Source organism: Leucopleurus acutus (genome assembly GCF_964270905.1).
Source record: "Leucopleurus acutus genome assembly, chromosome: 5".
Lineage (NCBI taxonomy): Eukaryota > Metazoa > Chordata > Mammalia > Artiodactyla > Delphinidae > Leucopleurus > Leucopleurus acutus.
This window is the reverse complement of record NC_139147.1, coordinates 72480887-72498609: the sequence shown is the minus strand read 5'-3', so window position 1 is coordinate 72498609 and position 17723 is coordinate 72480887. Positions and strand designations below refer to the sequence as shown.

The following is a 17723-nucleotide window of genomic DNA, read 5'->3' as shown; positions in this document are numbered from 1 at the left end:
TTTATCATGCGGAGGCTTCTGGCACAGCTATTGGTCCTAGGTCATTCCTTCACTTCTATGCTGTGCTAGAATCTATTTTCTGTATCCTGTGTTCTCCTCTTCTGGTATACACCTTTGTTTTAATTTATAGTTCTTGACTAACTGTATATGATAGTTCTTGACTAACTATATATGTATTTAGGTTGAAAATACCATCCCCCTTTGAATTTCTTCTAATTTCCAGTGTTGCTATTTAGAAGGCCAAAGCCATTTTCTCATTCTGAACCACTGTTGAAAATCAGCTGACCATATATATATGCACAGGTCTATTTCTGGATGTTCAACTCTCTTGCAATAATCTCTTTATCTTATGCCAATAGTATAAGACTGCCTGGATTACTGTAGTTTTATAATAAGCATTGAAACTACACAGTATAAGCCTTGTGACCTTTTCTTTCTTTTTTTTATTTATTTTTTAAAAAGAATTCAGAAGTTTTTCTTGTTTTATACATATATTTTTTATTTTTATTTATTTCTTAAAATTTATTTTCTTTATTTTTTTCAGCTGCATCGGGTCTTAGTTGCAGCATGCGGGATCTTTCGATGCGGTGTACAGGCTTCTCCCCAGCTGTGGCACTCGGGCTTCTCTATAGTTGTGGTGTGCGGGTTTTTTCTCTCTAGTTGTGGCGTGCAGGCTCCAGGGCATGCGGGCTCCAGAGTGCGTGGGCTCTGTAGTTTGCAGCACGTGGGCTCTCTGGTTGAGGTGCACGAGCTCAGCAGTTGTGGTGCACAGGCTTAGTTGCCCTGTGGCATGTGGGATCTTAGTTCCCCAACCAGGGATCAAACCCACGTCCCTGCATCGGAAGGCAGATTCTTTACCACTGGACCACCAGGGAAGTCCCCGACCTTTTCTTTTTTAAAAAATTGTTTGGCTGTATTCTAGGTCTTTTGCATTTCCATGTGAATTTTAGAATAATCTTGATAATTTTCAAAAAAAATCCTGCTGGGGTTTTGATTTAGACTGCACTGAATCGATAGATCATTTTAGGGAGAACTGATTTATTAACAATATTGTGCCTTCTAATCCATGAAAATAATGACTCTCTCCACTTATTTAGGTCTTCTTTCATTTCTCTCAGCAATGTTTTATAAGTTATCATTGTACAGATCTGTTACTGCTTTTGTCTGATTTCTGCCACAGTATTTCAAAAGGTCTGATGCTACTGCAAACGGTACATATAGCTTTTTAAATTTCAATTGTTCATTGATGGCATAGAGAAACACAATTGATTCTTAAATACTGATCTTATATCCTGAAACCTTACTATTAATATTAAGCCTTACTTTTTCTTCCAGTAGCATTTTGTAGCTATCACAGAATTTCCTATAAAATTTCGGGCTTCCCTGGTGGCGCAGTGGTTGAGAGTCCACCTGCCGATGCAGGGGACACAGTTCATGTCCCGGTCCAGGAAGATCCCACATGCCGTGGAGTGGCTGGGCCCGTGAGCCATGGCCGCTGAGCCTGCGTATCCGGAGCCTGTGCTCCGCAACGGTAGAGGCCACAACAGTGAGAGGCCCGCGTACCACAAAAAAAAAAAAAAAATTTCAATTATGTTGCTGGTGAATAAAGACAGCTTTACTTCTTCCTTCCCGCTCTGGATTCCTTTCATTTATTTTTCTTGCCTTGTTGCACTGGCTAGAACCTCTAGCACACTGTTGAATAAAAGTGGTGAAAGGGAAATCTTTGTACTTTTCCTAATCTAAGTAGCAAAAGCCATTTTTTTCTCCACCAAGTTTGATACCAGAGGTAAGTTTTTCAAAGAAGTTAAAGGTATTTCCTTCTATTTCAAATTTGCTGAATGCTTTGATCAGAAATGAATATTGGATTTCGTCAAATGCTTTTTCTACATCTATTGAGATGAATGTGTGGTTCACCTTTTAAATTTTGTTAATATAGTAAATTACACTGATTGATTTCCAAATGTTACACCAACCCTGCATTACTGAAATGAAATCCACTTGGTCATGATGTATTACTCTTTTTGTATACTGTTGGGTTGTAATTACTAAAATCTTGCTAAGATTTTGCATCTATGTTAATGAAGGATATTGGTGTGTAGCTTTCTTCTCTTGTAATGTCTTTGGTTGGGGTATGAGTAATGCTGGTCTCATAAAATGATTTCGGAAGTATTCCTTCCTATTCAATTTTCTAGAAGTTTGTGTAGAATTGGTAATGTTTCTACCTCAAATGCTTGGTAAAATTCACCAATGGAGCCATTTGAGTCTTTGTGGGAAGGCTAGTAACTATAAACTAAATTTTCCTAAGAAATATAGGGTTTTCAGGTTATGTATTTTTTTTTTGAGTGAGCTTTGAAAAACTTGTGTCTTTCAAGAAATTTTTTCACTTTAATGTGTTGAATTTATCTGTATATTTGTTCATAATACTACCTTCTTTTTAATATCTGTAAAATGTATAGAGATACCATCTCTGTCATTCTAAATATTGATAATTTGTGTCTTTTCTGCCTCCCGACTACCCTGTCAGTCTTGCTAAAGGTTCACCTATTTTATTGGTATTTTCAACGAATTAACTTTTTATTTCATTGATTTTTCTGTATTTTTTTTTATTTCACTGATTTCTGCTTTGACGTTTATTATTTCTTTTCATCTACTTACTCTGGATCTCACCTGTTCTTCCCTTCTAGTTTATTAAAATGGCTTAGCTGAAATCACTGATTTGAAATCTTTCTTTTCTTTTCTAATATGGATGTTTTAAATACTATAAATGTCCTCTAAGTACTGCTTTAGCAGCATCATGCAGATATAGATGTCTTGAATTTTCATTTTCATTCAGTTTAATGTATTTCCTAAATATTCTTTTAATTTCTTCATTTATTTGGAAGTGCTTTTATTTACTTTCCAAATATTTCCAGGGATCTTTCTGCTACTGATTTCTAACTTAATTACACTGTGGTCACAGAATATACTTTGTGATCTGAATCTTCCTAAATTTATAAAGACTTTAAAAAATGGCCACAGAATACATCTTTGTAAATGTTCCACGTTCACTTATAAAGAATGGAATATTCTATAAAGGTCAATTGGTCAAGTTGGCTGATAGTTTTAGCAATTTTCTGTCTACTTGTTCTACCAATTATTGTGAAAGTGTACTGGAATTTCCAACTATAACTGTACTTGTCTATTTCTTCTTGAAATCTGTTTTTTGTTTCATGTATTTTGAAGCTCTGCTATTAAGTGCATAAATGTTTAGCTCTATTACACCATATTGATGAATAGACCCTATTATCATTATAAAATGAATTATTCCTTATCCCTTAACTAGAGGACTATTTCTTGCTCTAAAATCTACTTTGTCTGATACTAACAAAGCCCATCCAGCTTTTTTTCATTGTTAGCATACTTTATTTTTTTTTAAAAAGCACCAGTGCTCTTTTTTTTTTTTTGAAGCTGTTCACAGTCTTTAAAAAAATTATTTATTTATTTGGTTGCACCGGGTCTTAGTTGCGGCTTAGTTGCCGGCTCCTTAGATGCGGCATGTGGCCTCCTTAGTTGTGGCATGTGAACTCTTAGTTGCAGCATGCATGTGGGATCTAGTTCCCTGACCAGGGATCAAACCCTGGCCCCCTGCATTGGGAGTGTGGAGTCTTATCCACTGCGCCACCAGGGAAGTCCCATTGTTAGCATACTTTTAAAAAAATTTTTTTTTTTTTTTTTTACGGTACGCGGGCCTCTCACTGCTGTGGCCTCTCCCGTTGCGGGGCACAGGCTCCGGACGTGCAGGCTCAGCGGCCATGGCTCACGGGCCCAGCCGCTCCGCAGCATGTGGGATCCTCCCGGATGGGGGCACAATCCCATGTCCCCTGCATCGGCAGGTGGACTCTCAACCACTGCGCCACCAGGGAAGCCCTAAAAAATTATTTTATTTTAACCTATTTTGGTGGCTTTATATTTTTAAAGTGGGTTTCTTATAGGTTGCATATAAATTTAGGTCTGCTTTAGCAATCTGTTAATCTCTGTCTTTTAAACAGGGTGTCTAGATCAGTAACATTTAATGGGATTGCTATAATTAGGTTTAAACCCACCATTCTTTCATTTGTTTTATAATCATCTCTATCTATCCTTTGTTCCCACTTCCTTTTTTTCTTCTTTTGGATTAACTACGTATTTTTTTTATAATTACCTTTTTTCCCCCTTCTATATGTGTCTTTTCTTTCTGACAGCGTTGTTTTTTAAACAGACTTTTTTAGAGCAGTTTTAGGTTCACAGAAAATTGAGCCTATGGACTTCCCTGATGGCGCAATGGTTAAGAATCCACCTGCCAATGTAGGGGACATGGGTTCGATCCCTGGTACGGGAAGATCCCACATGCTGCAGAGCAACTAAACCTGTGCGCCACAACTACTGACCCTGGGCTCTAGAGCCCACAAGCCACAACTACTGAGCCTGCATGCTGCAACTACTTAATACTGAAGCTCATGGGCCTAGCCCATGCTCCACAAGAGAAGCCACCGCAATGAGAAGCCCGCACACCACAACGAGTAGCTCTTGCTCGCAACTATAGAAAGCCCGTGCACAGCAGCAAAGACCCAACACAGACAAAAATAAATAAATAAAATAAAATAAAAATAAAATTATTTAAAAAAAAAGAAAATTGAGCCTAAGGTCTGGATGCTTTTAAGATTTTTCTATCACTGGTTTTAAACAATGATTATGTGCTTTTGTGCAGTTTTCATCATGTTTCCTGTGCTCAGAATCTACTGAACTTCTTGAATCTGTGGGTTTATAGTGTCCAATAAATTTTGGGGGAAAAAAATCAGCCATTGTTTAAAGTTTTCTTTTTAAGTTTTTTTTAAAATAATTTTTATTGGAGTATAGCTGATTTACAATGTTATGTTAGTTACAGGTGTACAGCAAAGTGAATCAGTTATACATATACATGTATCCGCTCTTTTTTAGATTCTTTTCCCATATAGGTCATTACAGAGTACTGAGTAGAGTTCCCTGTGCTATACAGTAGGTCCTTATTGTAAGTATTGTTTTCTAAATGTCTCTCCTTCCCTCCTTTAGAGACTTCAGTTATACTTACATTAGTCTGCATGAAGTTGTCCCATGGTTGTTCACTTTTTCAGTCTCTTTTCTCCAAGTTTTATTTTGATGGTTTCTATTGCCATGGTCTTCAAATTCACTAATCTTTTAAATCCGCGATGTCTAGTCTACTGTTAGTTTTGTCCAGTGTATTTTCCAACTCTAGAATTTTGATTTGTTCTTTTTTCTCTCTTCCTTTGCTTTCCCTTAATATGCTGAATCCTTCCTTTGGGTTCTTCAACATATAGGATACAGTTATTTAAATATTTTAATGTACATGCCTACTAATTCTATCACCTGTGTTACTCTGGTATTGATTCCAATTGATGGATTTTACTTATTTACTCATATTTATTTACAAATATTGACTGGATTTTACTCATATTTATTTACAAATATTGATTGGATACCAAGCTGACATTTTTTCCTTGTTAGGTGCAGATATTTTTGCATTCCTATAAATATTTGTGAACTTTGTTCTGGGACATAGATAGGTGATTCTTAGCTGTCTACTCATATAGGAAAGAAACAAATTTAGAAGCAGTTGATCCTTTTAGATATTATTTTTAAAGTTTTGTTAGGCAGGGCTAGAGCAGCATTTTATCTAGGGCTAATTCTGTCCTGCTACTGAGGCAAGACCTCTATCCAATATTTTGTACTCTGAATAGCGGGAACAGGAAATATTCTGGGCCCTGTGTGAGCTTTAAAGGCTGTTCCCTTTTATAATTTCTAGTGGTTTTTTCCCTCCAGTTTTGGGTAGTTTCCTCACATGCATGTGCTACTGAAGACTCAAAGGGAACCCTCTGCAGATCTCTTTTTCTCTCTCTCTGTTCAGCTGTTTACTCTCTGATACTCTGACTACAAACTAGCAGCCTTGGCACCCACAAATTCCCAGTTCTGTTTTTCAACTTTTTGAGACCACTTAATTGTCCCTCCCTATTGCTGTAAACTCTTCAGGCAATAAGCTGCATCAATTATAGGACTCAACTCATTTGTTTCCCATCTCTTTGGGATCACTTTCCTTTACTATTTGATGTCCAATGTCTTGAAAACTGTTGTTTTGTACATTTTTTCCCAGTGTTTTAGTTTTTTTAGATGGGGAGATAAATCTGGTCCCTGTTACTCCATCTTGAGTGGAAGTATAACAGGTTTTGCCGTCTTATCTGTGGTATAATGAAACTTCAGGATGATGTGATTTGATATGGTCTTCATTCTTTCACTGTGTTGAGCACTCAGTGAGCTGCCTCCACCTAGAAATCATATTCTTTGGATCTGGACATTTTTTTCTATTATTTAATTATTTTCTTCTATTTTCTTTGTCATTATTAGTTAGATAAGTCCATCCTGGTCTGACCTTATAACTGTTACCTTTTCTCTCATATTTTCCATCTTTGTACTTTCAACAATCTGGGAAAATTTTCTTGACTATCTTCCAATGCTTTGCCTATTGATATCTTTTGTTTGTGTTGATAATCTTAACTGTTGGTATTCCAATAATTATTTCTCATTGTTCTCTGATCATTTTTTCTCTGAGAATACTTTTCCTGTTTCATGGATGCACTTTATCTTCTCTCTTTGAAGATTATATAGTTTATGTGTGTGTATATACTGGGGTTTTTTCCCTCCCTGTTTCTTCTACATTCACATTTTGCCCCCTGTTGTTTTGGACTCTCTTATGTTAAGGGTTTTACTCAAATGTCTGGTGATGCTTTGCTGTCTACTCATACAGAAAAGTATTAAAAAGTTAACTGGGAGATAAGTCAGGCTTTTCATTATAGGTAAGGATGGTATGGAGTATCTGAAATATTTCTCCCCAGGACATTCTGTTTATCCAGAAAAAAATCGTTCATTCTCTTGTCTGAGGGCTTTGACTCAAGGTACAAGTGCTCTAAAAGCAGGGCAGAAGAAAGAAGTTCAGTATGTTAACTTTCCTGAATCTGCCTTTTTCATTTTGGTTCTATACCTTTTTCTGACTCCTCTACAAGAATAAGGAGACTCTCAGACTTAATTCTCCTCAAATAAATATAAATATCTTTTTGTTCTTTTGTTCTCCCAGAGGATGGAGTTATATTTGCATGCCTACGGGATAAAGGAGGGGCCCTGAGGGCCTTCAACACATCCTATACAGATATTCAACTAATTCCCCCTTTTCAGCCTATGTATTACACACACACACACACACACACACACACACACACACAAAATTGTGTACCTCTAAATCCTGAGCCTCTGAGGTTTTTACAAGGGAAACTGGTCACTTCTCATAAACATTCCCCTCTGCAAACACTTAGGATATGTCTTCCTCTGTTCTGCTTAGTCAGTTACCATTCTCCACCACTTCACTCTTCCAAATATGTATTGAAATCTCTTGTATACTACTGTCTCCTCTCCCATTCTCTTTGTCCTTGTGATAGAAAAAATAATTCTTTTTTTACTGTTATTTTAGTTGTGTCTGGGGAGGGAGAGTAAATAGAGGCATGTTTAACCATTAGATTCTCCTAATAGGCTATGGTAGGAGGGCAGCACACATTGGTCATGGAAAGGAGCAGAGGGAAATGCAACTGTTAAGCCTAATATAAACTTTGCTACTTTTACTGAAATGCACATTTACATCTCTCATAAACAATCTTTCATATTCCATTAGACCGTGAATAACCTGAAGTCATGCGTTCTACTTTCTCTATTATGTCCCTTGACTTCTAACTTGGTATCCTGCATACAGGAGGAAATATTTATTAACCAACTATAAACTAATAGTTGACAACTCTTTATACGGCTCTGAACTGCTGACAGAAAAATATACAATTTCATGCACTATATAAAAGTATTTGTTTCTTCTTTTTATAAAATCTGCTCAGTATCCACTTCTGATATGTACATAGTTGGGAAAGATGCCATTTTCTTTCTTTTTTTTTTTTTTTTTTTTGCGGTACGCAGGCCTCTCACTGTTGTGGCCTCTCCCGTTGTGGAGCACAGGCTCCGGACGCGCAGGCTCAGCGACCATGGCTCACGGGCCCAGCCGCTCCACGGCATGTGGGATCTTCCCGGACCGGGGCACGAACCCATGTCCCCTGCATCGGCAGGCGGACTCTCAACCACTGCGCCACCAGGGAAGCCCGCCATTTTCTTATATGACCCTGATTACAGATGACTGGTCCAAGGTAGGCATCTAATTCAAGCCATGTCAGCCACAGTTGCCCACACACTCCCAGACAGTTTGATTGGTTCAGGGGTGAATACATAAACTAAGCCAGACTTAGGACCCTTAGAATCAGTCTCTCACCAGTGAATGTAAGAAATAAAGCCCAGGAACTGTTGAGGGCTGTATTTCCCAACACACAGAGAAAAAAAATCAGTCTGATATAGGAAAGAAATATGACCAGATACACAGAAAGCAGAAAAACTAGACATATAGCAGGAGAATTCCCGGTTCCTGTTGTATCTAAGGCCCAGCCATATTTTTCAACTTGGGAATTTTGAAAAATTTACAGATATTTAATAGAAAGTTTCATATATGTTAGGAGTATAGAATAAAGAGTTAAAGAAAAGAAGTGAAAATGATTAAGCAGAACTTGAAGCACAATACCCTAAAAATCTGTTTAATTTCACTTGTTTTTATATAACACACACACAAATACTCCTTGCATTTTAGTAGTCCTAGTAGGAGGGGAAAGGGATATTAAAAACAGTATCTAAAACAAAAAGATACTGAGACATGTCTCAAATCAAACAATGTGCTGGAAGGATATTGCTATGTAAACAGAATCACTGCTTTGTAACTCTGGAATCCAAGAGCTATATGGACAAACAACAACAAAAAAACCCCACAATCATCTACCTACAGGATGTCCACCCAGCAACTGGATCACCTGATGGGAAGTAATGGAACAGGGAAAGAAACTTCTTTTAATAAAAATGCACAATTTTTTAGTGGACTGGGGGAAAAAAGGATTCTTAGCATCATTTTTCAACTTCATGAGACAACAAAACAAGCAGTCAGGCAGCAACCTTCAGCTAAGAGGTGGGTACCCTGAGTGATGTGCTGCACAAAAGGTACTTGAAAGAATCCTAAATATGCCACTACCATATCCTTAAAAGCCACCACTACTTAGGCTACATTTGAGCTAGAGTCTAAGGCTAAAAAAGCCCCCATTTCTTTAAAAGGAAGACTTTTCTGTTCAACAGCATCAGTGATTACTGATTACTTTGTTCTTTTGATCCAAAACAGCTTCAAACTGGTGACCTAAACTTGTTGCATCACACAGAAGGGTATTCTCTAGGAAATAGTGGAATATGGACTACTATTATTAATCTTAGAACTAGATTTTTAGACCAGAAAGAATATTTACAGTTCTTAGTCATCTTCATAACCAACTAGAGGTGAAGGTACATATAGGTTGAATAATTAGATACAAAAATTGCTTTAGTTTATAAATACACACCATTCAACACTAGCTAACTGAATAGAGCTTTTAAAAATAAGCCAAGACAATGGCTCACGGACATTTTCGTTATCAAAACTACTATACTTGTTAAGCCCATTTCTCACCTGGACTACTGCAAAATCCTCCTAACTAGTTTCCGACTTCAGTCTTAGATCTCCAACAAAACCTATTTTCTAGACAGCTACTAGTCTCGCCTCTTTAAGACAGAAATGTGACCAGGTCTTCCCACTGTTTAAAATCCTGTAATGGTTCCCCAGGAAACAGGATAAAATCTGAGTTCTGTAGCAGGAATACAAGGGCCCTTTGTGAACTACTCCCTGCCTACCTCTTTAGCCTCTTCTGCTACCTGTAGTTTCCTACATACATCATGCTATTATTCTCTCTTCTTCTCCGCTTTCACACCACACTTGACCATACTCAGCTCCACGAATGTGCTATGATCCGCCCCCTGTACCTGGGCCACTGAAACTCTTTTCTAGGCACAGAACATAGTTTTTAACTGTCAAAATCCTCCTATTTTCACTTACTCATCCTTCAGTCTTCAGCTCTAATATCCCTTCTTTAGGAAGCCTTCCCAGATATTAAGGACATCTTACTCTATCCCTATTATCACTTTTCACAGTTTGTAATTATATGTTGCAGTCTTTTACTAGTGCATGAGGGCAGGGATATCATCTGCCTTGCTGATCATGGAATCTCTGATGACTCAGAGTGCAAAAGATACATAATTAGCAAGGATATTAAAAAGATTTATTCAGGCAAGTTGTTATAAAAGGTACAATTTCTAATTTTCTTAATTTTTACAGTGACATGAAAACCAATAATGAATAACTGAAGATAACTCTAGAGTCTTTTTTTTAAATGAAAATATTAGCTGTCTGTTTAGTAATAAGGACAGCAATAAGGGATGTAAATTTGAGAACAAAATTAATATCTCTAGATGAGGCTTTACATTAGAGTTGGCAAAGATCTTAGGGTCACTGTAATTTTTTAAAATAAAAATACAATTTTTCCCCTTTTATCCTTCTGTTTAAAGGTGATAGACCAAGCACATATTGTGGCTTTCCCCTTCTACACCAAACCTCTTTATTCACCGTGGAACAAAATCTGTGAGGAATGCCCAAAGATGAAAAGCAATTAGGATAAAACTAGAGAGAGAAACAGCAGCTCAGGATGTAGAAAGGAAAAAGAAATTGCAGATGGATTTCTGTATTCATACAAGCATGAACGTGCATACATATTCACATTCCTAACCCTGATTCCTAACCCTCAAGGTTCAGGCCCTGTCAGAGGTGTTAGCTCCCAGAAAGGAACTGTAAGTGTGGGAGGTTGGGTTGGAAAGGGAGAAGAGCCCCAGGAATAGGAGGAATCAAAGAGCACCCCACCCTCCAAACATCTTTTTCTCTCTCAGTCTAAGTGAAAATTATGCAGTCCTAAATATCTCCCTCCAAGTAGACGACACAGAGACTCTGCAGATGTTCTGCTCTCAACTACAAAGCTGAATGCAATTCTCCCCAACTTGCCCTACAAATTCAAGGCAATTCTAATCAAAGCATCAACAGGTTTTTTAAAAAAGTACATGATAAGCAAAGTCCAAAATTTATACAAAAGAGCAAAGGGTCAAAAGATCCTGAAGAACCACATGGTACCAGATTTGCTCTATCAATATTAAGAATTATAAGCTATAACAATTAAGGCAGTCCGGTATTAGTGTAGGTACAGAGAAATGAGCCAATGCAATAAAACAGAAAACACAGAAACAGATTCTGGCATACATGGAAACCTGACAGATAATGGCTAATACTGTAGGTTAGTGGAGAAATGATAAAAGTTTCAATAAATGGTCTGGGACACTGGCTTAAAAAAAAAAAGTGAAAATGAATCTCTCTTTACAAATACACAGAAACCAAATCCAGATAGTTTAAAGGTTTAAATTGTAAAAGCCAAATTATAAAACTTTTAGAAAAACCTAAGAAAATATCACCTCTAGTTTGGCAAAAATTTCTTAAAACACAAAAAGCTCAAACTTTACATAAAGGAAAGGAACTGATCAATTCAACTACACCAAAATTAATAACTTCTATTCATCAAAAGATACCACTGAAAGGGTGAAAAGGCACACTGCAACCTGGAAATCTATATTTAATAACACATAGCTGACAAAGGATTAGTATATAGACTATAAGGAATGTTTAAGGAAAAAGAACTCAACAGAAAACTGGACTAAAAAACAGGTATGTCACAGAAAACACAAATGAATAGTAAATTAATATATGGAAAGACACTCAATTTCCCAAGTCATCAGGGAAATCCAAATTAAAACCACAATGAGATACCATTTCACACCTCCCAAATTGGCAAAAATTAAAATCCCATAATACAAGAATTGGCAAGGATGTTCAGCAATAGAACATTTGTGTTCTGTGGGTGAGAATGAACATTAAAAAAAAAGAACTTTAGAAAGTAATTTGATAAACCTAGTCAAGTCAAACATGGGAATACCTTGTAACTCCAGCAATTTTACGACTAAGTATATACCTGAGAGCAACCTTTTAATCTTTGGCCAGGACCCACATCAATACATTTTACATCCTGACACACACACAACTGAAACAAAAGTTTCATGAAACTTTTGCAATAACTCTACTTATACTGTGTGCAATAACTCTATACTCCATTTCATTTAGTGTCATCCACTATATAGATTTCATAACTCACTATTGCAGTGGTTCTTAATATCAGATGCACATTAGAATCCCCTGAGGTATTAAAAAAATTAAAAGCAAAACCAAAACTGATGCCCAGGTAAGCTCCTGAAGACTGATTCAATTGGCCTGCGATGGAGCTTGGACACAGGTTTATTTAATTAAGCTTCCCAAGAGATTCTAATAAGCAATTCGAATCAAAACGACCTGATGTCTGAAAAGCACTGCCCTAGAAAAATATTTCCACATGTCCACCGAGAGATATGTTCAAGATTACCCATAGCAGCGTTGTTCATGAAAATAATCCAAAGGTCTATAGATAGGAGACCAGGTAAATAAACTGCCATCTATTTATACAGTGTACAGCAATAAAAATGTACTACAGCTTCATATATCAACATTAGCGGTAAAAAAGAACTACAGCTATATACATCAACATAAATCTCAAAAACATGAGGTTGAGTGAAAATATACATCCTGAAAATATGCATATACTGTAGTATGATTCCATTTATAAAATGTTCCCAAATAGGCAAACCCAAACCATATATTATTTGGGGATATTATGTCATAAGATCATAATAAAAAGCAAGAAATAAAAAATTGTTGGGGGAGGAGAAGGAGGAAGAGGAGGGGTAGGATGGGGTGTGGCCGATGGGGACTTCAGGGCATACTGGTAAAATTCTATGTTGGGTGGTGCGTACAAGGGTGTTGATTAAAATATATACATTATGTATATTATACTCTTTTGTGGATGATGTCACCACAAAACTAAAAACTTAAAGCAAAATTCTATTTATGGAAAGTTCTAAAACAGGCTGAACTGATCAAAGGTGAAAAATCAGACAGAAGGTTCCCAAAGGTGGGGGAGGAGTAGACTGTTTGGGACACAATGTGAAAGAGTCTTCCAGGGAGATGGAAGTGGTGCATAATGTGATAGGGGGATAATGATTATGGCTTAAACAGGTCTGTCTATTTGTCAAAACCGTAGTTAATTTTCATGCATTTCAATATATGTAATTTTAACCAAAAAAGTAAGTGGAGAAAGAATGATAATTGTTGAAGCTGGGTTACAAGGTTCATTACACTGTTACACTTTGTATAGTTTGACATTTTCTATTTTTTAGAGAAAGAAAAAAAGGAATTGGATAAGAAAGGCAAAGCTTTTTTTTTTTAAAGAGCTTGTAAAGTTTTAAGATTAGCACTAAAAAGTTATTAAATCTTGAATATAATAAGCACAAGAAAACAAAAGACTTCAGAAATCACCAAAAAAAATTTAATGGATGTTAATTACAGACCTCAAAAGCTGATAAACCTGAAGGCAATCAGAGCCTTCCCTGGGACCCCCCAGGTACCCTCACCCTCCCTTTGTTAGCAGGGGACCTTGAATTAGTTACCACTGGTAAGTATTAATATTTCTAGGAGAAAAGAAAAGAAAGGGGAGTTAATGAAGGAGGGTAAAACTGGAAGATTCTCAGTATGATCAGAGAGACAGGCATGCTCTGCTACATTTATGTAAATGCGTGTTCAATTTGCTCACAAACCCGACCACCCTACCATTTACCCAAAGTGCGGGACTGTCCACACTTCTCCTTCAGTTAGTGCTCTTCTCTTCCCCTTTCCAAGGCTGTCCCCAAGTATATGCTGTTATCCTATCTTGAGCATTCTCCTACCCCAGTTTTGCATTCTGCTCTCCAACAGGCAAGTAACATCAACCCTTTCATCAACTTCTTCTGGTACTAACCACCATAAATTTTTTTCTAACCTCCGCAATTATAAATACTGTGTTTACACTGCGATTTTTAGGTTTTCTTACTTTAAATACACTGATTTACAACTATGGAAGATTACAATTTAGTGCTCTCCAACACATCCACTTTTTCTGCCTTCTTCCCACGCATACTTTTTGGTTCATTTCCTGATTTCCCCCCTTTATCTTTTATTTAATCCAGTCTAAGTAGATACACTTTTCATTCTCAAACATGTCAAATACACATGCTACCACTTCTGTTAAATAAACTTAAAAAACATATGTTCATGAGGCTTTTCAGTTACAACCTCATATGAAATCTTAAAAATAAGAGGAAAATTAGAAATAAGAGATATACACTAAAATGAACAGTTTTTCAACTGCTCAATGATTATATCCTGCTGGCATATCTAAATTCTCTAAGACTTGATTCTCTATTAACTATATTACCTCATTCAAATTTTCATTGATTATGTATTTTCAACTCTCAAATTAAATGTGTATTTATTATTATATACAAAGCACTGTTTTCTTCCACTAGGGTTTACCTCTCCATGTAAACTTAGACATGTACAAGTGGAAAAATATCTTTACCTCTACTTATATCTATTACTAGCTGTCAGAGCCATACTGTCATGTTTAATATAATAGAACAAACTAATCCCTAACTTTTATTCTAAAATCCATTACAGTCCATAATCCCTTATCCAATTCTAAAATCCATAAAGCTCTGAAAACCAAAAGTTCTTTCTTTAGGTTTGGCACCAAAACAAATTTAGTGAATTCAACTTACGTGAGACTATTTATAGTCTTTATTCTACTTTGTGTGACTAGACCAGTGGTTCTTAACTGGAGGCAATTTTGCCCCACAGGGGAATCTGGCAATGTCTGGAGACATTTTTAGTTGTCACAACTGGGTAGGAGGTGCTACTTACTAACATCTAGCAGGTAAAAGCTAGAAATGATGCTTAACATCCTACAGTGCACAAGACAGATCCCTGCAACAAGGCATTATTTGGCCCCCAAACGTCTATCTTACTGAGGATGAGAAACACTGGACTAGACTCTTGTTTATGGAAGATCCATTTATGTGTTGACTACTGAGTGTTGCCTCAGATGAATCTGAGGGTATTACAGAATACATGACAAAAAGACAGCATTACTACTACTCAAAAGTCAGAAAAACTCTTAATTCCAAGCCACAGTTGGTTCCTGAGATTTCAGACAGGAGATTGTAGACTTTATATTTCCATTCTTCTAATGGCAAGTCTTTCTCAAATATCACAAATCTCATTAATGTTAGGAAGCCATGAACTGTGGCCCAAGCCTTAGAAAATGAAGGAGGGGAGTACAGAAATTCACTGGACGTAACAAATAGAATGACCAACAGCTTTTGTTTTATTCTTTTCCATTACAGTTTAAAATAAACTAGCCTTCCTATTTTTTTCTTTTTTTGGCTGCACCGCGCGGCTTGCAGGATCTTAGTTCCCGCCAGGGATTGAATCCGCACCCTCAGCAGTGAAAGCACAGAGTCCTAACCACTGGACCACAGGGAATTTCCAAACTAGCCTTTCTAATAGTGCCTATATACCACCATCAATTGTATGTTTACTGTTCTCACCATAAAAGATATCAGCTTATTATACTTTAATTAAAAAGATATCAAAACCAATAACATAAAATAATAACTGTGACTCTTGAAATCACAGTAGCTATTTACCTTTCTCTGTGCTTGAGAATATAGAGATGATTTTGTTCCTGGGCTTTTTTTCCTCTGGAACAGAGGGCAAAGGTTTTAAACTGTGATTGGCTGACAAAGGGTCTTTGCCTCCAGTGCTAAAAATGGTACTGCTCATTCGCACAGGGGGTGCTGGAGGCTTGTCTTCCAGTTCTCCGTTATCAGACATGATTCAGAATTATGATATGGCCTGAAACAGAAAGGCAAAAACATACAGTTAACAACAAGGTAAAAAATAGTATGGTCAGGCACAAAACAGTATTAATTACCTCCCCAACTTCAAATTAGAAAATGTTACCCATTTAAAGCTGTAAAACTTAAGAGATGAAATTAGTTGCAATATAGGCAATCTCCCCTAACAAAGTTGGTAAATGGCTAGCTGAGGGAACCTTTGAAAAGTCATATCCCATTAAGAGGACTATGACAATTTGGGGGAAGCAAGATGACACTAACATATCAGAGTATATCACCTATTCAACTGGTTCTAAGAGTAAATGTTCCAATGAACAGACAACATAGAGTCTTAAAAAAATAATAATTTGAAGAGGAAGACTATGTCCTGACCAGCCAATAATAGGATATATGTCTCTGATAGGTCTACTTCTAGAGCAGAGATAGGATGCTTGCTACTAAAAATATCAACCAATAGCCTCCAAACTGATTCCATGCTTGCTAGCTTTGTCATTACAACTTAACCTCAATATAAACTTTCGTAAAGGATAGGAACGTGCCACTGATACAATATTTGGTTTCTCTGAAAATCTGACCATCTAACTACATATGTTAGTCCCTTCAAGTCTGGGAACACTGACAAAAGTAAATCCAGAATTTGGCCAAATCCCAAGGTTCTGTCATCCTGTGATGCCCTGTCCAGGCCATCAAGTTACCCTCCTTATCCACATGGCTAATTCAGCAGAAATGTCAACCTTGTTTACATATATGTATACACATCTATTTTATGTCTTTAAAACAAAGTAGATTACACACATTTAAAATCAGCAGTGAAGGAGAGGGGATGCCTAACTTATAGATGAGCTCTGATACAAAAGTATATATGTTAGGAAATAATACCTCACTAAACAAGATTTTGATTGATAATTAGATCCTGATTTGATTTTAACATTATTTAATACATGTAAGTGAACAAAATTTTGTATATGTAAAATGAAAAGAATGCAACTGTTTTTAGATAAAATTAATAATAATTTAAAAGATTTTTATTTAGTCTGAATGCTAGTACCTGAAGAACAGTAGGTATAATTTGAAAAAAACTGAGGGATGAAGAATTATACCTAATTCCATGTCAAATCTTACAGCTTTTGTTTCCCTTGATAGAGGTATGTCAAAGCACTACTGTATAATTTATATGTCATATGACAGTTATTTTTCAGCCTACAGGAGGAAGCATGAAAGAAGGTAAAGAGAAAAATAAACATTTCTGGAGGTAACGAGCTGGAGAAGAGAGAAAGAAAAGATCTATAACTGTGTATGAGAAAGACTGCCTGAAGTGAAATTAAACTACTGGTGCTCAAAAAAGAAATGGGGGTGGGATCTAAGAAGGTGGTGTGAACAACATACAGTCAGATGATTCTTCCAAACCAGCTGGTCACATCATGTGGATTACTTGATGAACTGATAAAATCAAGACAGATATTTAGCTTTTATGTGACCAAACATTAAGGCAAAACAGATTAACCCTAGAGTAGCTTTTATCTTTTTTTTTTAATTTTTATTTTTTGCTCACTTTTATCTTAATCACCAGTTACAATATAGAAACTACACGTTTAGATTTTGATTATACTGCGAATTGCTCCTATTTAAAAATCAGGGTAACAAAATTCCAAAATACATTTGCATGCATTTATAGAAGGAAATGCACCAAAACATTAACAGTGGTTATCTGTGATTAATAAGTAATTTTTAAACTTGATTATAATCAGCATAGCTGTGGTTAAAAAAAGATCAATATAAAACAGGGCACAATAATTATTTAGTGTCAA

The 17723-nt window shown here is 36.4% G+C and overlaps 1 protein-coding gene across 3 annotated transcripts in view; it reads right to left on the bottom strand.

Moving 5' to 3' along the window:
- The window catches only part of PAK2 (p21 (RAC1) activated kinase 2), an 82061-nt gene that overhangs the window by 26671 nt on the left and 37667 nt on the right, over window positions 1-17723 (bottom strand). For all 3 annotated transcript variants that reach the window (XR_014326221.1, XM_082839789.1, XM_082839790.1), the window contains exon 2: window positions 15706-15913. Coding sequence is in view for 2 of the 3 variants with exons in the window: in XM_082839789.1 (XP_082695915.1) it covers window positions 15706-15892 (187 nt within the window). In the remaining variant the exon portion in view is untranslated. The remainder of the gene's footprint in view (window positions 1-15705; window positions 15914-17723) is intronic.